General features: G+C 31.6%; 1 protein-coding gene across 1 annotated transcript in view; it reads right to left on the reverse strand.

Moving 5' to 3' along the window:
- Window positions 1–3950: 3950 nt before the first annotated feature.
- Window positions 3951–21590, reverse strand: part of LOC130450926 (lachesin) — a 395900-nt gene continuing 378260 nt past the window's right edge. Inside the window, exon 9 of the mRNA XM_056789650.1 lies at window positions 3951–5739. Within this exon, the coding sequence (XP_056645628.1) occupies window positions 5645–5739 (95 nt within the window). The 3' untranslated portion in view covers window positions 3951–5644. The remainder of the gene's footprint in view (window positions 5740–21590) is intronic.

Below are 21590 nucleotides of genomic sequence, written 5' to 3' on the forward strand. Positions count from 1 at the left end.
CAGCAATCACTATCCTATCTTCTTATCATCCAATAAACCAAATACTCAACAAAATTCAACCAGGGCCTACTGGCGCCTAAACAATGCTGACTGGACCAGTTACACAACTGAAACAGATATCACTTTATTCACCCTTTCACTCTCCGACAATACAGACAATAACAAGTGTCTTACTTTCAGCTGACAATACGCACATAGGCAAAAATGTTATTTCACACAAACGAAAAACAGTTCCCTGGTGGAATACCTTATGTCAAATTACTGTAGATGAACAAAAGTTGGCACTTAAAAATTACCGAATAAACAAGAGCCTGACAATCTTTTAAAACTTAAAAAAGCCAGAGCTAAGACTCGATATACCATAAATCAAACAACAACACTGTAATTAGTGACAATCAAGAAATTGGTGAAACTCTAGCCAGAAATTTTTTTGAGAAATTCAGAAGCAAAATCAACCCCAACCTACACGAACCATTGATTGCCACACCTCCTATATCCTCTACTATAACATCTCAAGACATCACTTATCTAAACTCTCTTTTCTCTCACACAGAACTAACTTCGGCCATTCAATCCTCCAAGAACAATGCTTCTGGTCCTGACGATATTCCCTATATCTTTATAAAATAACTATCCATGGATGGCAAACGAAAACTTCTTGAAATGTACAACTTAATTTGGCTTCCAACCCATTCCCCAATTAGTGGCGAACCTCAGTTATAATTCCCATCAAAAAACCAAATCAAGCGGTTACCTCACCCAGTGCATACAGACCAATATCATTAACATGTACTATGTGCAAGATCTTTGAAAAAATGATTAATAAAAGGCTTCCAAAGAAATCACTCAGTCCATGACAACCAAGTATTTCTTCAAAGTCATATTTCCGATGCATTGAACAAGAAACAAGAATGTATTGCCGCTGTTTGTGACATTGAAGCATTAGCAGACACTCCATACTGAATAAACTTACCCTTCATAACATCGATGGCAACATATTTCAGTTTATCCAGAATTTCCTATCATCGAGATCGTACAGAGTCTCAATCAATGGCATTTTCTCATATTACATTCAATCGGATGAGGTTCCACAGGGCTCGATGTTAAGCCCTACACTATTCAACTTAGCGATAAATGATTTATGCTCCAATCTCCCTTCACCCATTAGACACGTGCTATATGCAGTTAACTTAGTAATATACTGCCACGGACGTTCTGTCTCTACCACATCGCGTTCAATTCAATCTGCTGTCGATACCCTTGGCAACAGAACCAACCACCCAAGTGGGTCCTTATCCTACACAAAATCTAAAATCATCAAATTTAGCCGACGTAGTTTCTCCCCATCTCCTCTTATCATGATTAACAACATATGTATCCCTCTAGTTGACCACTGCAAAATACTCGGTATTACATATGACTAATGACTTACCTGGAAACAACATCTACTAGAATTAAAAGGCGAGTGCAGTAAGAGGCTCAACATAATCAAAACCCTCTCACATTTTCATTGGGGTGCTGACGAAAATTCCCTCCTTAAAATATATAGATCACTTATACGCTCCAAACTTGATTATGGTTGCTTCATATATATGTCAGCTTCCAAAACATACTTTGACATCTTAAACTCAATACATAATACAGCTCTACGTGTCTGCCTGGGAGCCTTTCGATCCAGCTCTGTTGGAAACCTCTATTGTGAAGCTAATGAACCTCCCCTATGGTTAAGACGACAACAGCTACTTCTCTCTTACGCAGCCTCCGTATCCTCGAACCCCCATAATCCTGTATTCCCTCTTTTTACATAACCGACATCCATATCACACAACGAACATCCATTATTACCTATTAAACCCATTCCATTAGCGCTTGCTCAGCTGCATAATGACATTAATTTACTGCAAACAACTCCTCCACTACCCCAGACTCCTCCTTGGGTCATTACCATCCCTCAGATCGACACATCACTTAGACGATACGACAAACACATATCACCAAGGGAACTCATAACGAAAGCTTTTAATAACATCATACTTACAAATAAATTCGATCTAGTTCTATATACTGATGCTGATCAATTCCTCCCTTATCCCTCTTTTATGCAGCGTTCATACTGGGAAATATTTGGCATACTTCAAGCCCTCAAACATATCACTTTAACAAATAAGCATGTAGCTATATGCACAGACTCACTAGCCTCAATCCAGACTATCCAAAATATATTTTCCCAACACCCAATTGCCCAAAATATCCAAGATACTTACCACCATCTTAACATTTCCCAAAATATATCAGTTACTATAATTTGGCTACCATCACACATTGGTATAGCAGGCAATGAACTCGCAGATCATTACGCTAAAATTGCCTCAACATTCACTGAAATTATTGACAATATCCAAATATGCAACGCCTTGAAGGCACACATCAAAAAACGAACGAAAATTATATGGAAACAACACTGGGACGCAAACCATCAATCAACAGCCCTCTTCCTGCGCCTACAGTACTTTCAAGGCGAGATCTAGTCATAATAGGGGGACTACGCATCTGATATTCGAAGTTAATAAAAAAAAGTATAATGGATTCACAAACATGAAATATTAAGTGGAAAACAATTGGTGCATTGATAAAATTTTAACAGTGATCATTTCGTATTACATTGTATTTAGTAAATTTTGAAACGTATAAGGAAGACTATAATCTGTACAAGAATAATGTTTGGATCAAAACATAGTGAACATCTACATTTTTTTGGTTGGTTGATTTGTTAATTTGATAAGATGCACACAATAAAATTTTGATAAGGAATTGAGGACTCTCCAAGAAAATACTTTTTGATGGAGTGATTCAGACAATTAAAATAAAATATTGCGTTCTTTTAATGTAGAATTTGTTTTCTATATCTAAAGGCGATAAACTTGATTGTTCAAAATTGTAAATTCAACTCCTTTCTGATCAACATTAAAAAGAAGTGGAAATTTTCGAGCACTTGTTTTATAAAATTCTAAATTTAAAAAAAAATATTGTGAGTTGTATTCGATTGAATATAAAGATATGAAAACTTCCTTTAGTTTGTTTTCATTCGTTTTCTTTTCGCTAAAAATCTTTGATTTATTATTGGTTATTAGTTATACCTATATTTTATATAGTGTCTTATTTTACCTTATTCCCGTTACTTTATGAATTATTTAAGTAATAATATATAAATCACAACTTCTTCATACAATAGAAAACTCTTGTGTTAATCACAATTTCAACTATTCCCACATTGTATTTTATTCAAGGTTTTCGAAATTTTCTCTATTTGAAAATTTATATTATAAAATTGATATATAAATTATTGATAATGACAACGAGATCCAACTTAAATAATTAATATCTAATTAAAATTATGTACACGAACAACAATGAGCCTCCAAATGAATTCATTGAAAATATGAAAATGGTATACAGGTTGCCATTAAACGAAATATTGAAAAAATATTCGTTAGGCTTTCACTGAAGATAAATATTTACAACGAGCGAAAAAATATTTGTTATCATTCTTGAATATATTTAAAACAGCACCTTCAATTTGAGTAAATCGTAAGAGCCTAAATAATGGTTTAACATAATTCCGCGGTTTTTATTCCCACCATAATTGTGGTAAATGTAGAGGAATTGTTGATGTAAAAGTTTATTTACAAATTTCACAGTAACTTGGAAAACAGGCATTTTTCTCTTGTGATTATCATAAAAAGGCTGGTTTGTAGAGAACAATTAATCAGAGTAGGATTATGCAATTTACCAATTTTGTAGATTGCAATTTTTAAAATATGCTCACTTAACAGGATTATCTTCGAAAAGAATTAGCTCACTTAGAACTTCTAGATAATGCTAAATTATGTAAGATAAATATACCATCACGGCTTCTATTTGTGATTTACGTTTCATATGATAATTTTCTGGAAAAACTGACATAAATTATTATTAGTATCATTTTTTTTAGAGTCATTGAAGAGATTTTTTTCACAAGCAATATGTTTAGAGAAGGAATGTGGAAGTAATCATAACAATAGATAATATTACTGTGCTCTGTGATCGCGGAAGTGAAATATTTTTATGCGTTTGTATAGATAAAAATACTAATAAATCAATCGAAACGCGACAATGTTTTAGGCCGAAAAAATTTAGGAGCCATTGACATCCTATTCACCCTAGTCTGATTCGTCTGTCAAATCTAATATAAATTGTTAATTTGACCTGAACACTCTTTTTAATTTACTCCCACCGATATAATCTTTGAAAATATTTAATAATCCTACAGCTCCCCGTCTAAGTACATTTTCACTCCGATTTTTAACTACCACAAATCAATGAGAGATTAATCAAATTTAAATGTCACTATTGCATTAATCGCTTAATCGTATATTTATAAAATGATCATAATGAAATGAGCAACCTGTATACATTGTCTTTGGAATTAATAAATAAACAAAAGAAGAATTATAGTAAAACCACATTTTACGTCAAGAACAAAAAACAAAAGAATACATTTTCAAATATAATTTTGATTCAACACTACAATAGCAAGTGAATTGCATATTATATATCATTAAGCCTCAAGAATTATTTAGACAAACAATACTTTATTGTATTCTAACCAAAAATAACATGATAAAGTTGAAAAAAATTGTGAGTTACTCAATTTTTGTGTAAATCATCTCAAATATACACTAGATTGTGTATATTCTAAGTAAAATAATCTTTATTGAGTAATATCTAGTGTAATCTTTGAAAGAAATTCTGTTTCAATGTCAACTATTTCAATTTTTTTAATGAAGTTTCAGATCACGTTTACATTTGTTACCGTAAAATAACTGAGGATGAAAAATTGAACTTAATACAAAAACAACAAAGGCAGGATCATCAAGTAGAAAAGCTTAGAAAATAGAAATACTTCTAATCTTTTGGACTTCTATTTGAAAGCATTACGTACGGACATCTTTTGTACTTTATACTAATAGACTTTATATATTTATGGGTCTATATACATATTTCAGTTTAACGTGCTTTGACAATGCTGGTGCAGGTGAGAAGTAAATAGATAGATGTTGTGTAGTGCTGTTGTACTCTCACTCAATATAAAGGGCCGAAAATCTTGAATAAGGTTTTTTAATTAGTCTTGAGATCAATATATAACTGAACTAGAATTTATGAAGCGTTGTTAGAGGCTTCTTGGGCATGGCGATCTGAAGATTATTTTTTATTGAATCCATTTGTAGTAACAGCAAACGACATCGGAGTTTTGTAGGCATCAGCATAACGAATTCGAAGCGTCGAAGGATATTTTATGACCAAAGATACTATAGTGGATTATTCTTATCTAAATGTGAATATTTTTCAGAAAATATTCAAGACATCTCTCTTTCTTTTTATAATTTATTGATCGCTGGATTCTTGATAAATAAAACACTGATTTGATTTAAATTGTAGAACATGAATTCACTTGCTATTGTTTAATAAACAATTTCACTAAAACCTGACACCTTCAAGAGTTAAAAGTCACAATAATGTTGAAAAACGAGGTCTAACAACACAAAAGCTGAGAGGCGAAATGTAATCTTGTTTGTTTCTAGATAGGATTACTTGATATGGTACATTAATTTTGAGAGAGGGAAAACGTACCCGACAAAAAACAGTGAAGAATCACAGCTGCAATTTGTGGCGCTGCCCACCTTGCTATGCTGACACATGCTGAAACAAAAACAATCATATATTACATTATATTCTTACAAATCGATATCAACTGTTACCACATTGCAAAAGCTTTTCTTTCAGACATCTTTTTTCTGAAAAGATTAACTTTACCGATCAGGATACGAGGGTAAAATAAAATTTATTGCTCCAGAAAAATTCGATTCGATTAAAATGATTAATTCACTCATCAATAGCTTTTGGATTTCCTAAATATGGCTTACCTTGACATTTACATAAAAAGCAGATATATATTATTAAAGAAAAGGTTATTATTATTAACTATTGCAACTACTTCTAGAAAAGAACTAAACTAATTGAAATAGCCAAGATTTACTAATCATGCGTGAAGCTGAACTTAGTTCGTTGATAAACACTTAATAACCGACAAGTACTATGTATTCTTTAGCATTTGAATAAATATAAAAATAACGTGAAGATTCGTTCAGGAGAAAAAAGAGAACGTTTCCATCAGGGAAATATGGAAAAAACCCAACGAAAATGAAAGATATTTAGAAATATGATTCAACTTTCTTTCACCATAGGTACAAGAGAGAACTTTTCCGTAATTATGATATGATATTCATACTATAAAAATTTTGTTGTTTGAAGATAAAGTGAAGTTTTGAGTCATCTTCAGAAAATAAATATTCAAAAAAAATGTATATGAATTGGGAAACAGTTTTATTCACAATTTTATTTCAGCTGTTATCAGTTTTATTCACAATATGCTGAGGAATATGTTCTGAACCTAAATAATTAATTATGCTAGTTACATTGTATTAATTTGAGTTGTGTATTTAATACATAATTAATTATGTTAATTTAGAACTCATTTGTTCTAATTGAAAAGTTTATTTTTAATAAGATTATTGTTATTGTAGAAGACACTGATTATACAAGTTGAACACAGTAATTTCTATAACTTCTTTGTTGTTACAGAAAATAGAAAAGATTTTGTAGGTATGAGAAAACCATTAATTGCTTCTTTGAAAAAGAATTTATAGAATGTTTTGAAATATCTGAAAAACTTCTTTCAAGTGAATCATTACTCCAATATTCTGATTTCAAATAACCATTTAATTTAGCAGCTGACGGTAGTAATTTTGCAATAGGTACTGTATTATCTCAAGGACCAATTGGTAACGATAAACCAATTGCATATGCATCTAGAACACCGAATGACTCTTAACAATATTATTTAACGACAAAAAAATGCTTGCAATAGTATGGAATGTAAAATATTTTTAGACCTTATGATTTGCGACGAAATATTAAATTTTTTAGGATCATCAACCATTACAGTGGTTATTCAGCTCAAAAGAACCTAATTCCAAACTTGTAAGATGGAGATTAAAAAATTGTAAAATGCTATTATGAAAAAGGTAAAACGAATACAAATGCTGATGCTATTTCTGGAAAAACATACAAAACAATTATCTAACCTAACAAAATATATTGAAGATATAAATAAAAGTTTAGAAGTTCCTGATGTGGAGAATGCTTCCTTATTCAATTATCCACCTGCAGCTAGACTTTCAGATTTTGATAATAAATGGAAAACTAGTATAAAAAAACGCACATCAACCCCCCTCAACAAATAAGATAATCAAGAAAAGTTACCACAAAATATGCAAAGAAATCCAAAAGAAATATTAAATAGAGAAACAATTCTTAGCAATCAAGAAAACCCCATATTAGAAATTCCTATTACCATAAAACCTATAAGTTATTATAAAAATTAAATAATGTTATATTCCGTTTATTATAATCCAAATGAATCCAAAATGAAATAAATATTTTCTGAGAAGAAAAGAATTTATAATTTGTAAAACCAGAAATTGAATATGCAATTCATTTTGAATCAGATACGTATTATGAACCTATTTGTACACAATTACTTCTAAAAATAGTGCATATAATCTAGTAAAATGTTCTACTCTATTCTTATAGATGTTACAGACAATAATGACAAAAATGACATATTAAAAAATATTATGAAGGAAAAACATATCTTTGAGGAATTAATGGAACAGAAGAAGAAATTCTAAAAAGATTTTATTTAGCATACTTCAAAAACAGATTTAGAAGAATATATAATTCCTTACAAAAATTTTCAAATTAATAAATATGACAGACACACGACTGAACCAAAATTTATGTTAACGCCAACACTAATAAAAACTCTAGAAAACAAACAAACATTTTTGATTATAACTGATGCTTTCTCCAAATATGGGCAAGGATACCTAATGACGGAGCAACGGCGATATAGGTAGTTAAATAACTTCTCAAATTTAAAACACACCAGGTGACCGGGAATGCGGTCCATCGTGTGCTATCTATTGGTCCTCAAAATGAGTCTGTAAAACGTTATTTACAAGCATACTACCGTGTGATGGGGCTACGTCGTGCTGATACCACAGCTGATTCCAATTCAGATATAGTGGGTGTAAATAATTTTCTAATATTTCTAGACATCTGTTACCTTAAGTAAACAAAAATTTCAACTAAAATTCACACGCAAATCTAAATAGTAAGATTACCATTCAAATTTTCGTCAGAAAAATGTACCACCAGCATACTGTCATTTTTTATCGCAGCAAAAACATTGAATTTCCAGTACCCTTGAAACTGTCTTTCACGCAACATTTGAGGATTAGTATCACTCCAATAATGGGAGTTACGCCGGTTAAATATTCCATTCTTCTGAATATTACACTCATCTGTCCAAATTAAGTTTTGAGAAAAATTTCCGTCTTCCTGAGTTTTAATTAATATAAATTCAAATAAAGCAATCTCTTCTTTGATCGTCACTTGGCTTTTAATTTTGTACCATCGAGATTGAATACGGATGGAACTTGTGTTTTTCAAGAATCCTGTGAAGAATACCAAGACTGTAATTTCAATGGCTTCATTGTCTACGACAGGTTTCAATTTGCTGCACTGTGCTACAAACTGACCGTGGGTTTTACAATTATGAATGGACCGCATAAGTTTATCAGAGGTGGGTCGTGGTCTATCCGGATATCACAAACGGAAAGTACCGAAGGGTCGTTTAATAACCCTATCACATTACCCTATATTAGCAGCAAATTCAAATAATCTTCATCAATAAATCCTAAACGGGACATGATAAACACTTTTGCAAAGCTTAAACGTCAAGCTGTTCTCATTGTTTGTTTGTTTGTTGAAATGTTTGTTTTTTTTTGGTCGCATCAGGCAACTGACAATTAAAAACCATGAAGATTTCAGTTTTTTCAAGTCTCTTTAAAAACCTTTAATTTGAGATATATGAATTTACCAGCGAAATCCCCTTAATTTAAAGCGTAGAATCCAATGGTAGTGAGAAAAATGGGGGTTGCTATTTGAAAAAATTAAGTTTTCCAAGTTTTTAGATAGTGAAGTTTGGCACCATTTTCTGAATACCCTATATAAAATTTGTAAATGTTTTCACAGATTTTGAAAGCTGTAAGTGTTATCTGTTCAAATCCCAAAAATATTAGACCTGACTAACTTACACTTGGAAATATAATTTTTTCAGTGGGGTGCTGCATGAGTCCAAAAATTTCGAAAATGTGAGATAATTAAAAAATGGTGGACTTTAGGCATAGTATGCCTCATATAAAGTTATATTGAAATTTCATGTAGATTCCAAAAATTTAATAAAAACCGTAGCATTCAGTTTAAAATAACGAAGTTTTGGTCCACTTCTGGTATAACCGGAAGTTTCAGAAAACTGATATTATTTTAGCTGAAACGAGCATTTCAAAAAACACATGCAAGTAAATTTTCAGAACACTAGTCGCAGTCCTTTCCCATATACATATCGATTCAGCTTGTCGTGAAGGACCATGTATATGGCATACATTATCTCAGTTTTATTTAGAATTGTTGAAATACTTGCAAATATTGAATATATTTGCTATAATATATTATATTTTTTAAACAATACGATCGAAAGAAATGAAATCGAGGAAAGGGCATAACGATAAACAGAAGTGATTGTGAGATAAATCTTCCGAAAACAGAAGTCAAAATTAATGGACGATTGCTACAAAAACCGAAAAAAGGAAGCTGAATCTCACCACAGAGTGCTCTACTAGAAACATTAAGTTGGGTAAGGGCTAAGAGGTTATTTAAAAATCCATCTCCGTTCCAACATATTCAAGTAGCTCTAAAAGAAGTATTTAAATGGAAAGCGAGTCGTTTAAATTTTAGTAATATAAACGGCAGAATGTCAATAAATGACTTGCACTGCTCTTTTCATCTGATTTATTACGCATTCATGAATTTTCGAACAATTGCTTCCATAAATATTTTGCTATAGCCGAAAAACCTTCGCTTTAATTTAAAATTCCAGTAAACAAGTTTGTTCATAAAAGGGTGGATATTCTCTGATACACTGAGAGTCTAGAAAACAGAAAATCCATAAATGAACTTTTTGTTTTTTGTTTTGTTACCTTCATATATATATATATATATATATATATATATATATATATATATATATATATATATATATTTCAAATTCGTCTTGATTTTAGGTTTCTTCTGATTGAAACTTGACAGGTGAAAAATCGACGTTTTAATTGCGTGTATATGGTTCAACATTAGCGTTTGTACCTTTCTTCTTATGATGTATGGTTTCTGTAGAAAATTGATGATTAATCTACAATTTAGAAAACGGGAGAAGTCACTAAATTGCTCAATCAGATAAAACCCTCAATATAAATTTCGCAGGAAGTAAAGCGGTTGCGAGAACATAGAGTAATTTTACTTTTGCTTGGATTGCAGTACTTGGAGTAAACGATAAGAACGATGCATATTTATTATCATAAATGTATGTTCTATATTCTTCGAAGCTTTCAGTTTCAAATTGACTCAAAACTGTTGCTGTTCTTCCTTTCAGGTCTATTTTCAATCGCCGTGGTCTGGTCCAAATGCTTCTTCTTTCATACATATCCGGTTTAATTCTATGCATTAACGTATATATAAAGAATTAAATTACATTTTGATTTTACTATTACTTATATCGTACTTACTAGCTGGAATGTAATCACCTACTCACCGTATCGGAATAACTTAATCAAAAATTTGATAGGTGTAATTATGCTTAGTTATGGTATAAAATGCATAGGAGTTAAAGAGATTGAATTCTCTTTATATAAACAGTTTTATGATGAAACAATACGTCGACTTAAAGATAAATGTCACCAGAATAGTAAAGAAACATTTTCATTAGATAATATTTAAATTATATCGTGGAAAAGGGATAGTTTCAATTCTATTAAGTTTTTATTTCAACATTTATTCGCTGATGTCAGCAAGTCCTGCATTCACAAGTAAACATTTTAAGAGACCGCTTAGAATATTCTAAGGTTTGTAAAAGGTGGGTCCCGAAAATGCTGACGAATTATAACAAACGACAACGTGTGGAAGCGGCCCCCAGTTATTACCATGCCTTCCATGAATTACAGAGACACTTGGGAGGGACGCATTTCACAGCCGACGAAGAGCTGAAATAAGATATTTTAAGCGATCTTTCGGCAGATTCCTACAACTCAGGCATAAAGAAGATGGTACATCGCGTGCAAAAATGCATTCATAATATCGGAAAATGGAAGAGAATTTCAAGCTTTCCTAAGATCCTAACATGTATTATTCAATACCAATAAGCATATTTTTTATTGTGATAAGCGGCAATGAAACACCAAATTGGACTAACTTTAATACATTTTCTAAGCTTTCGAATAATTATGTATTCATCGTCTGGGAAATAATTAAACAAGATTTTTGGTGGTTTTGACTTGTATTAATTCTTGTAAAAATTTTGAATTCATAGGTTTCAAAATTCGATATTCATTGCAACGTTCCCAATAAGAAACCGCTGGCAAAGACTTCTTTACAATTCATATATATATATATATATATATATATATATATATATATATATATATATATTTATATATATATATATATATATATATATATATATATATATTTATATATATATATATATATATATATATATATATATATATAATTACATGAATATATGGTAAATGAATATGTATCAATCTAATGATGCATGCAAGTATCCGTGGAATCTAACAATCTTTGAGGAAATTCGAAAGGCATCCAACAAAATCTATAGCGAATTTAGTGAATCTGGACAAGGACTGCCACAAGAATTTCAACTGGTTTCAATAGCTGATTCGAGGGGCACCTCACATTATCTCGGTTGAAGTCAGTCCGTTGCCGACAACGGCGACGGCTGAATGTTCGGTATTTTCACACGTTTCTGTCATCAGATCCCATTTAATTAAATTAGAGACTTTCAATTTCGATTATTCAGTGGTGGCAAACAAGTTAGTTATTCTTCTTGATTATTTACTTCTATTGGAGAGCTTCAAATGAGATACCTATGAAATAACAGATTCTCTATGGTCTATGTGAAAAATGAGTTTGTTCATTTTTACAATACAATGCAGAAAATAGTTTTGTGACTGTTCCATTAAAAATGTAGGGCTTGAATACATTTTTAGATATAAATAATCTGATAACGTATTCAATTTTCTATTTTTAATTACTATTTTACATTAATTTTTCACCAAACATTAGGCACTATAAATGTAGAGATAAAAAATGAGGAAACTATTATTATTATTATTATTATTACAATAAGGTACGGGCAGCATATATTACAAAGCTTAAAGTAATTGAAGTAACTAGATAGAAAATTAAAAATTGCAAGGAAAAAAAGATTTAACTAGAAAATAGGAAAGCGTCCTGTCTATTCTTAAAAATATTGACAGACGGTACCGTTACAATAACATCAGGTAGATGATTCCATGTCGAAAAAACACGATTACACTAAAAATGTTGCCTTGTCCGACAAGTGAATATTTATTTTTTCAATTTCCATCTATGTCCTCGAAGCCGATTATCAGTGACCACATTAAATATGTTTCTTGAGTTACCATAATTGAATTCTCCACGAAGACGACGTTGTTCAAAGGTCGGTAAATCCATTATATTTAGTCTTTCTGTATAACTAGGTCTTGTACGCCCGAAGGATAGTCTGGTTGATCGACGCTGGTCTTTACCCTGCACTAGTTCCGGACACCACACAGTTCCTCCGGAAGATTTGCGGAGGAGATACAGCTTACTTTTGCTTGGTTGGCAATACTTGTTCGGACCAACTCAAATCCGTAATAATTGTAACACCGAGATCATTATAAGAATTCACTTCATTTAAGGCGTGACCGTTTAAGAAGTATGTATGTCTCGGATTGTTTTTGCCTAAGTAAAGAGCTAAATACTTATCTGCATTAAGACGCAACATCAGTCTGAGCACCACTTAGAGATCGAATCCAAGTTTTCTTGAAGATTTATATGAAGAGATGAATCAGCGAATATTTTCGAATCGTCGGCATAGAAAACTTTTTTGCATTGAATATGAAATTGAAGGTCACTTGCGTATATTATAAATAAGAGAGGACCCAGTACTGATCCTTGCGGAACACCGCTTAATACGGTTTTCTCAGCTGAAAAACAATTTCCCACATTCACACAGAACTTTCTGTTTGTTAAGAATGAGTCAATCCACTACAGTTGATCACCTCGTATTCCAAGATGTTCCAATTTATAGAGTCATCTTCGTTTTGGCACTCGGTCGAACGCTTTCGCAAAATCCGTCTGGATTTTCTTATCTAAAGATTATGTCCATTTATTAACACACCAAAGTAGATTCGTCATTGTTGAACGTCCTTTTACAAATTCATGTTGTTGTTCAGGTATTATTTTTTCGATCAAAAGAAATTCACTGACATATTCTGAAATTATAGATTCCATAACCTTACAGATGATTGGTGCAAGGCTAATGGGATGGTAATTATAGGGGTCAAGTTTATTGCATTTCTTGAAAATTGGTGTTACCGAGGCTGTTTTCCAGATAGGAGGTAGTATGTGTGTATTAAATAACAAGGACATTATTATAGACAGAGGATGAGCAAGAGCATTACAACATCTTTTTAGAAATAGAGGAGAGATTAGATCAAGACCGGGAGAAGAGCTGTTTTTTAATTTTTGAAGGTGACATTTGACAGTTTTAGGAGTAAAATGAAGTTGCTCTAAGGATGAAATTACTCTTGTGGGTAGAATGTCGGGTGAATTATTTTTGATATTTTCAGTAGAGAAAACCTTAGAAAAAGTGTCAGCCAGAACTTTTGTCATTTTGACAAACCATACCGACATCTTTTTTTATTAGAGGAATGGATATTTTTGATGACAATGATGATCGAATGTATTTGTATATTTTAGGGTTGTTGCTGCATACTATAGACTCTTCGTACACTTCTCGGGCTTCCTTTATAAACTTTTTTAAATCTTTGGCAAAATTTTTGTGAATTTCAAAATCAGCTTGACTGACCGTGCGCTTGTACTTTCGCCAAAATTTGCTTTTATATCTTGTCAAGGAGATTATTTCGCCATTGATCCATGGTTTTACTTTATTTATGTACACCACTTTCCTGGTCGAATACTTGTTTTTAAGATCCGCAACAGTACTTGTAAATGTATGCCATACTACAGTGGGATCCAGTGAGCCTCTCGCGGGCTTAGTCAGGAGTTGTTCGTCATTTGTAAATAATTAATCTAAGGTAGATGGTTTATTATTGATTCTGAGACGTGTTAGTTCAATTATCAGCCGATTATTTCATATTTAAAGATGATAACTTCTAGTCTGTCACTATGTCAAATTACCATTAAGCCATTAAGTATCATTAAAATGAAGTATCTTGGACATCTTTATGATGGAAACTACAAAATATTTTTAATATTATACGTTCAATATATATATATATATATATATATATATATATATATATATATATATATATATATATAAATATATATATATGTAAACCAAAACAGGTAGTCTTTGCTGACTAGTTAGAAGAAGAATTAGAATATTGGGGATTGCAGCAAATTTGGAGATGAGAACTCTTTATTACACTATAATTCCAAGCTTTCGGGAAGTGTTCTTCCAATCATCAGGGAAAGTTCAATTTTAAGATGGTGTCCTTTTTTTTCTGTAGGGGGGGAAATCCTCATGGACACCCGACAGTCACCCTCCGTCCTCTCGGTTTCATAATGTCGGGTAGTGTCAGACTCTTACTGACTAAAACCCCCCCTGTGCTCTCGCTCTTTGCAATGGTATCCACTCTCGCATTGCTTCATTGCAAAGGCTGTCTTTCACTGTGGTCTAATTTCTACTTTCTCTTTCTTTGGTCTCTATTATAGCACGTATCGCTTCATAGGTGTACCTCCAGGACTCTTCTGACTCTAACAAACATTCCATCATGGTGCCGATGTTGAAAATTCTTCCACATTTCTGGGTATACAGGTTTCTTACTTCTTCCCATCTGGAGCAGAGGAAAAGCATATGTTCGGCGTCGTCCTCCTCGCCACAGTAGTTGCATTTAGGAGTGTCTGACCTTCGCTTGGTGTATAGGTACTTACGAAAGCATCGATGGCCCGAGAGTGCTTGGGTTTAAGACGGTGTCCTAGATGTTGTGTTACTACGATAGCTCATGATTTGTGAGCAGTGCAAGTGATTAATGGTTCAATTTATTTTGAATTGTGACATCACTTATATGGTCGAAACACGTAAAAACGTTTAAAAATATGGATAAAATATTAAAATAAGGGATTAAAAATGACTAACTTCTCCTCCAAAATGTATAATGTGAATATTTGACAATTATGAAATAAGATTAAAAAAGAATTGTTTATATTGGTACCTTAAGTGGTATCGGTCGGTAAAATGCTGGAAGTAGTTAAAATTTTAGATATTAGATTTGAAATATATTTTGAAAAATGTCAAAATAAATTAATTAGTTTCTAATATCACAACTTTATATTAAAAAGTTGCCAATATCATTAATGTTATTATTTTATAACGATTTTAAAATGTAATCAAGTATGCTGTTATATTTTTGCGACACATGATGCGATGCACTCGTTATACGGAGGTATAAAAATGTAAAATTCGAAAAATGAAAAGGAAATTATAACCAGTGTAAACAGTTATATACTATGGAATATTTCATCAGACAATGATTGTGAACAGTAAGAAAAACCGCTCAATTTAATTTTCTATTAACTGTGCTCTACGCACTATAATACTATCCATTCAATTTACGACTTCATTTGCTTATCTAGAGAAAAGGATAACGAGAAAATCAACATATTATCAATTTAATGATTACATCTCAGTGGAATTAATCGAACCACTTTAGTTTTTGTTTAAAAAAAGAAAATAGTAACTAGTTTTATTGTCTTTGTGATTAACCCAAAACAAAATTAGAAGTTTATTTTTCATTTATTTATTCGTTTTGTATTAACTAAACTGTATTAGCATTAAGAAGAAACGACGATGGGAGAGTTCGATATGTTTGCAACATTGATTTGAAGAGAATTTGAAAATAAATATTTGTCACATTAATTGAAAAAACTAGACGGTCAATATAGCTTTTGAAACATTTATTAGTGATTTTATTTGATATCACAAGTTACCTACTTCTACCAGATCTATTATTAGAAAGATGATAAATAATTAGAACAGAATTCACGTTTCTGGGGTTATTGACCATGGTAACTATGAAACAATTACTTATTTGAAATAAAAGAAAGTTTAGCCAGCTATAGAATTCCGATTTATGATACATAATATTCCATAATGTACAGATTTCTGTAACTGTTGGAATTAAAGTAAATGTGACATTACAATCACAGGTATCGGCTTGATCTTAAGCCTAAATAAATCATTTTAATGGGATGTGTATTCATATTGTAACATTTTCCGTATTTATTTACGGTCTTTCTATTCGTGGGGTGAATTAATAAACACTGTCTCTAATTTTCTTTATTTAATTATATTTATACGATACACTCGACTAATGAAAAAATGATATTTACTCATAAATATCACTGAAATAATTACTTGCACTAATTCGTTCTTTTCAATATGACTATTTATTTGAAACTAACTACTAACTACGCTACATAAACTTATTTATAGACCACAAATAGAATTCTACAAAGTTCTAAAATAAGAAGAAACATAAGAAATGAGTAAATAAACTTTTCTAAAAATTATTTTAAAGAAATATTGTAATAAAAAATAAAAGTTTATTGTAGCTGGACAGGGGCGGCTTAAGGACCCATTTCACGAGCTTGTTCGTAACAATATTGAAACTCACATTATCGTTCGTATGTGTAAGAGTGTAAATATCTAACTGAAACGGAAATGTGTGTTGCAGGTTATAAAAAGGAGGATACATTGCAAGTATAGGTATAATCAATGATAGTTAAACATTCCTTACCACTAGATTTCGAAATAAGAAGTAAAGATTAGCTACTAGGTTGAAGTAATCTGTTACCAAATTCTTACACGGGTAATTCCGTCTTGAGTTCGTAATGTTTATTCGTTCAAGGAGAATAAAAAATCTGTCTACCGATGCGATGATGTAAATGATTTAATTAGTTGATGTTCAACATATCATATATTCAAAAAATATATACTTGTTTCCAAAATTGCACTATAACTGTAATTAATGAAATAGCCAATTGTTTGCATTTGCCTGCCTGTTTACGTTTCTGTTCATATTGGATAATGTTTCAATAAAATATATTATCTCTGATTTGTGGACTCATATTTATTGTCTTCTATATGTAAAATGTAAAATTTTTTTGATTACCTTTACCGAAAGAATGAGAGTTTTGGGTCTACGTTTTCTATGCTGTTGTAGGAGTACAAAGATTGTTAAAATTTTAGTTGTGACTGTCGGAGTTCGAATGTCACCTATTTCAATGTATTTACAGTGGTGCATTTTGTCATGCCATCTTTTTTCTGATTTGAAATTGTAATGGAATTTTATCTCAAGCGGCTAAGCTTGAGATAAAATTTTGCCTCACTCTGACGGCAAGTAAAGAAATTAAGAATTTAATTAAGGAATGGAATTATTACATTATATGGACAAAAAGATTATACAAGAGAAACTGAACATTAGCGCTATTTTTAGAGGGTTGTCTTGGTGGTACCACAGAGTAACTCATATGGAAAAGAAGCCAACAGAACATTTGTTGTCCAAATTTATAAATATATCAATTTTCAATCAGAACGATTTTGCATGATAAAAATGAGATAATCGTCATATATGTTATTATGTTGTTTAATTCTCTGACAAAATTACAAGCAAAAATGTCAACAGGCTCGGCAATCTCAGCGTTAAATAATGTTCGAAAAGTAGCAATAACTGGACGACAACTTATGGAAGGCTGTTCAAATCGGATTTCAATCACGCAGTGAAGTAAGAAGAGATGTGAAACATTATCTGCGATTAAGAATCAATCCCAAATTGACATTTCACTGAACAATAGAGTAAGTTTTGCTTGATACAATCTTTGCAAACGTTAAATCTGTCGTCTATTGGGTAACTTGTTGATACGATTGATGGCTTGACAGTGAAATTTATGGCCGCAAATATCTAATTGCTGCTAATTCGATGACAATACGATAATCAACCGATTGTTATTGGGATTATATGGATACGGAGGAGGGCATTAATTGATGCAATTTCATCTATTTCAAAGAATACTAAATTGTTGTGGGATTATTTAATCAATGGTTCATTGCTTTCAGGGAATTATCATAAATAATTAAAATGTAAATTATAATGAATATATAGATTACTGCAAAGTGAATATGGAAACTTGGAGGTTTTGTAAAATCTCTACCACATACAATTGCTCCAATTTTTAACAATTATTTTATGGAAAAATTATTAATTAATTAGTAATCTTATGGGTATATTTTATGAAGAGAAAAATACAAAATTTTTGATCCTGAAATGTCAATTTGAGCTTTGTATACTTTGTATACTTGTTCTTTCACTATATTTGGAACAAAACTTGGGGAGATATTGTCAAACATTTGGCTTATGAGGCTTTCTGGTATTGGCTGTTTTTTCATAGTTGAGTTTTTGTTTGATATTTTTTTGACAAAATCCCAAATTTTTGCGGTCGGCATGTTTTTATTTAATCTGCTGAAAAATTTTTTCCAGCATTCCTGATGCTTTTTTTGAATTTTGAATAATAGTTTGCGTCCAGCTAGCATATTTTTCCATAAAAGATAATTCTCTAGGTTTGCAGTGGTTTTGTACATTTAATAAGCGTTTTTCCGTTTATTTATTGTTTGAGCACCATTATCGTCCCACCAAAGGGGTTTTGACACTTTTTTAAAACCGCCAGTACGACATTTCATAGATTTGGATGCTGCTTTGTTTATTATTTCTATTAAATACTCTAAAGAGTTTATACCGTTACTTTAAATGTCGTTTACTATGTATTCTTGGAAATACACCCAATCAGCAGAGGACTCTACCCATTTTCTTTATGGTAATATAGGTGATGGAACATATTGTCGGAATATCGAGATGTGAATAGGAAAATGATCAGATCCTAATGTATCATCTAACACGTTCTATTCTGTGTAACCCATCAGACTTGATGAAACTAGTGTGATGTCTATAGGCGAAAGTCGTTAGTTTGGCCTACCAACTTTTGTTAGCGGGCCATCGTTTAAGATAATTAAATTTGCTTCATCTATGGCGTCAATTAATCTGTTACCTTGTGTATTATTGAGTGATAATCCCCAATAACTATGATGATAGTTGAAATCACCACATACAATTACATCACCCTGAATCTGCGAGAAAATATGTTGCCAGACGTATACTCCACAAATTTCTATTTTAGAATTGAAGTTTTTACGTGTAAAAAGTTGTACCCGCCCACATTTAATCTCTTTTTGTGTTTCTTGAAAAATATCCTAGTTTGGAATAGTTGAATTAAATTTTTTCATAATTTGTTCAAACATGAACGGAACTTTATGTGAAATTTCGATTTCTAGCTTTTCTTTATATAATTGAGAATCATCCTTATGGGGGTTGGGCAAGACAGAGTTGCTAGTGGTAGTTTGGGATTTGAAGGTAGGAGGTTTGTTAACTATAAGGGGAGAAATAGCTTTGCGTTTTTTGGGAGGTTGGGTATGTGGACGAGGCACTCAATTTTTATTACCTGGGGTATTTTCATTATCATTACCGTCACACCGACTTTTTTTCGCTTTCAATATTTTCTAAGATATATTTTTCGTTTAATAATGTATCAACTTCCCTAATTACGCCTTTTTTGTGATTGAAGAAGATCGGAATATAAGCTATCAATTTGTTGCCTTTCATTATTTCGTAACCTATAATTAAATTTGCAGTATGATAGTTCTTAAAAATAATTTTCACTTTATTTTTACCAATCAGCTTGATATCTACTATATCTTTTTTTTTTCTTAAAAAGGTAATGACCTACCTTAATTGCCGAAATACGAATACTGATTTCTGTAGTTTCAACAATAAGATAGAATGGTTGAAGAATATTTATTTAAATTGTATTTGTTTACATCAATGTCCATTTTGTCAGGGGTCTTATGTTGAAATGGGGGCCCTCCCCTGTCTGACTCGTCAGTCATATTAATATAAAATTATCAACTTACTCAATGCCAAAGATGTTATTAAAAAATATCATCACTAGTAAAAGCTATTTTACTGTACAATTTAAAGATAAGACACACCACACAAACCGACTATTCTATTCGAAGGTTCGAAAGGTACTCGTCAATTTGGGCGAGGTTACAAAATTTCGGGTTTGCAATTGCAATTTGCATTCTTCTCGTCTCTTTTTCCCCTTCCTCGAGTATTATGCATTCCTAAACGTCTTCTACAAATATGCATCCCAAGGCACTTAAGTGACGATCTTAGCCCTATGGTGTTATTCTGACTAGTCCCATGTTCGGTATACATGTTTTGTCAGCAACTTCTCCGAACTACAGCGCAGCCTCTCGAAGCTTGGAACTTTTGTAACCGAATAATTTTCTAATTTTTACTTTCTATCTCACGTATTTTTATTCAACGGTCGCTTAGTACAAGGGTATGGATTTTATCAACCATGTTTAGAGTAATTACAGTAAATTATTGTTCTGGCAATTCAACATCATTTGTGTATATATTTTCTGAATATTTTCTCCAATTGTTTTTTTAACACTCGAAATTCTTTTTTACATAGTTTTTTTTTATTTTGCTTCGTTGTTTGATTGTTTGTGAATGAATCCGAAAACTTGTAAAACATTTTTTGTTGGAATGTTGAGATGCTTAATACCTCAAATTATTTCCAAACGTGAAACAGAAGAAGAATGCATTTTTTGTTCCTTAGATTCTATTCTATTAGAAAAGCTCATTTAGCCACAATAATTAAAAAATATGAGCCCTAAAATTTCTATGTGAAAATTAATATTATTTGTTCAAATACACACTTTCGACGCTTAATACTGAACATTTTATATTTCACAATTATTCCGCTTAAGAATCCTCTGTAAATTTGCTAACAATATGTAAGGCAAATATAATTCAACTGACTGACGTATTTAAAAGTAATATTCAAGAAATTCATTTTTATATGGTGTTATTCCCTATATTGGCCCAACAAGAGAAATAGTTTTCTTCAGATGACCAATCTGGCAACTGTTGTCAATCTAAGATAAATAACGCTACTGTCAAATCGCCCTCGTAGATCAGAATAAACCATTCCAAAAATGACACTGTAATAATACTTACTCATATGTATTTCTCACTATTATATATACACTCTGCATTAATAACAGTATCAACGTCTGAACGAATTCTACGTCTTGAGGTACAACGAGACCTCAACGACTTACTCGCATTGAATGTGAA

Source organism: Diorhabda sublineata, chromosome X, assembly GCF_026230105.1.
Source record: "Diorhabda sublineata isolate icDioSubl1.1 chromosome X, icDioSubl1.1, whole genome shotgun sequence".
Taxonomy (NCBI): domain Eukaryota; kingdom Metazoa; phylum Arthropoda; class Insecta; order Coleoptera; family Chrysomelidae; genus Diorhabda; species Diorhabda sublineata.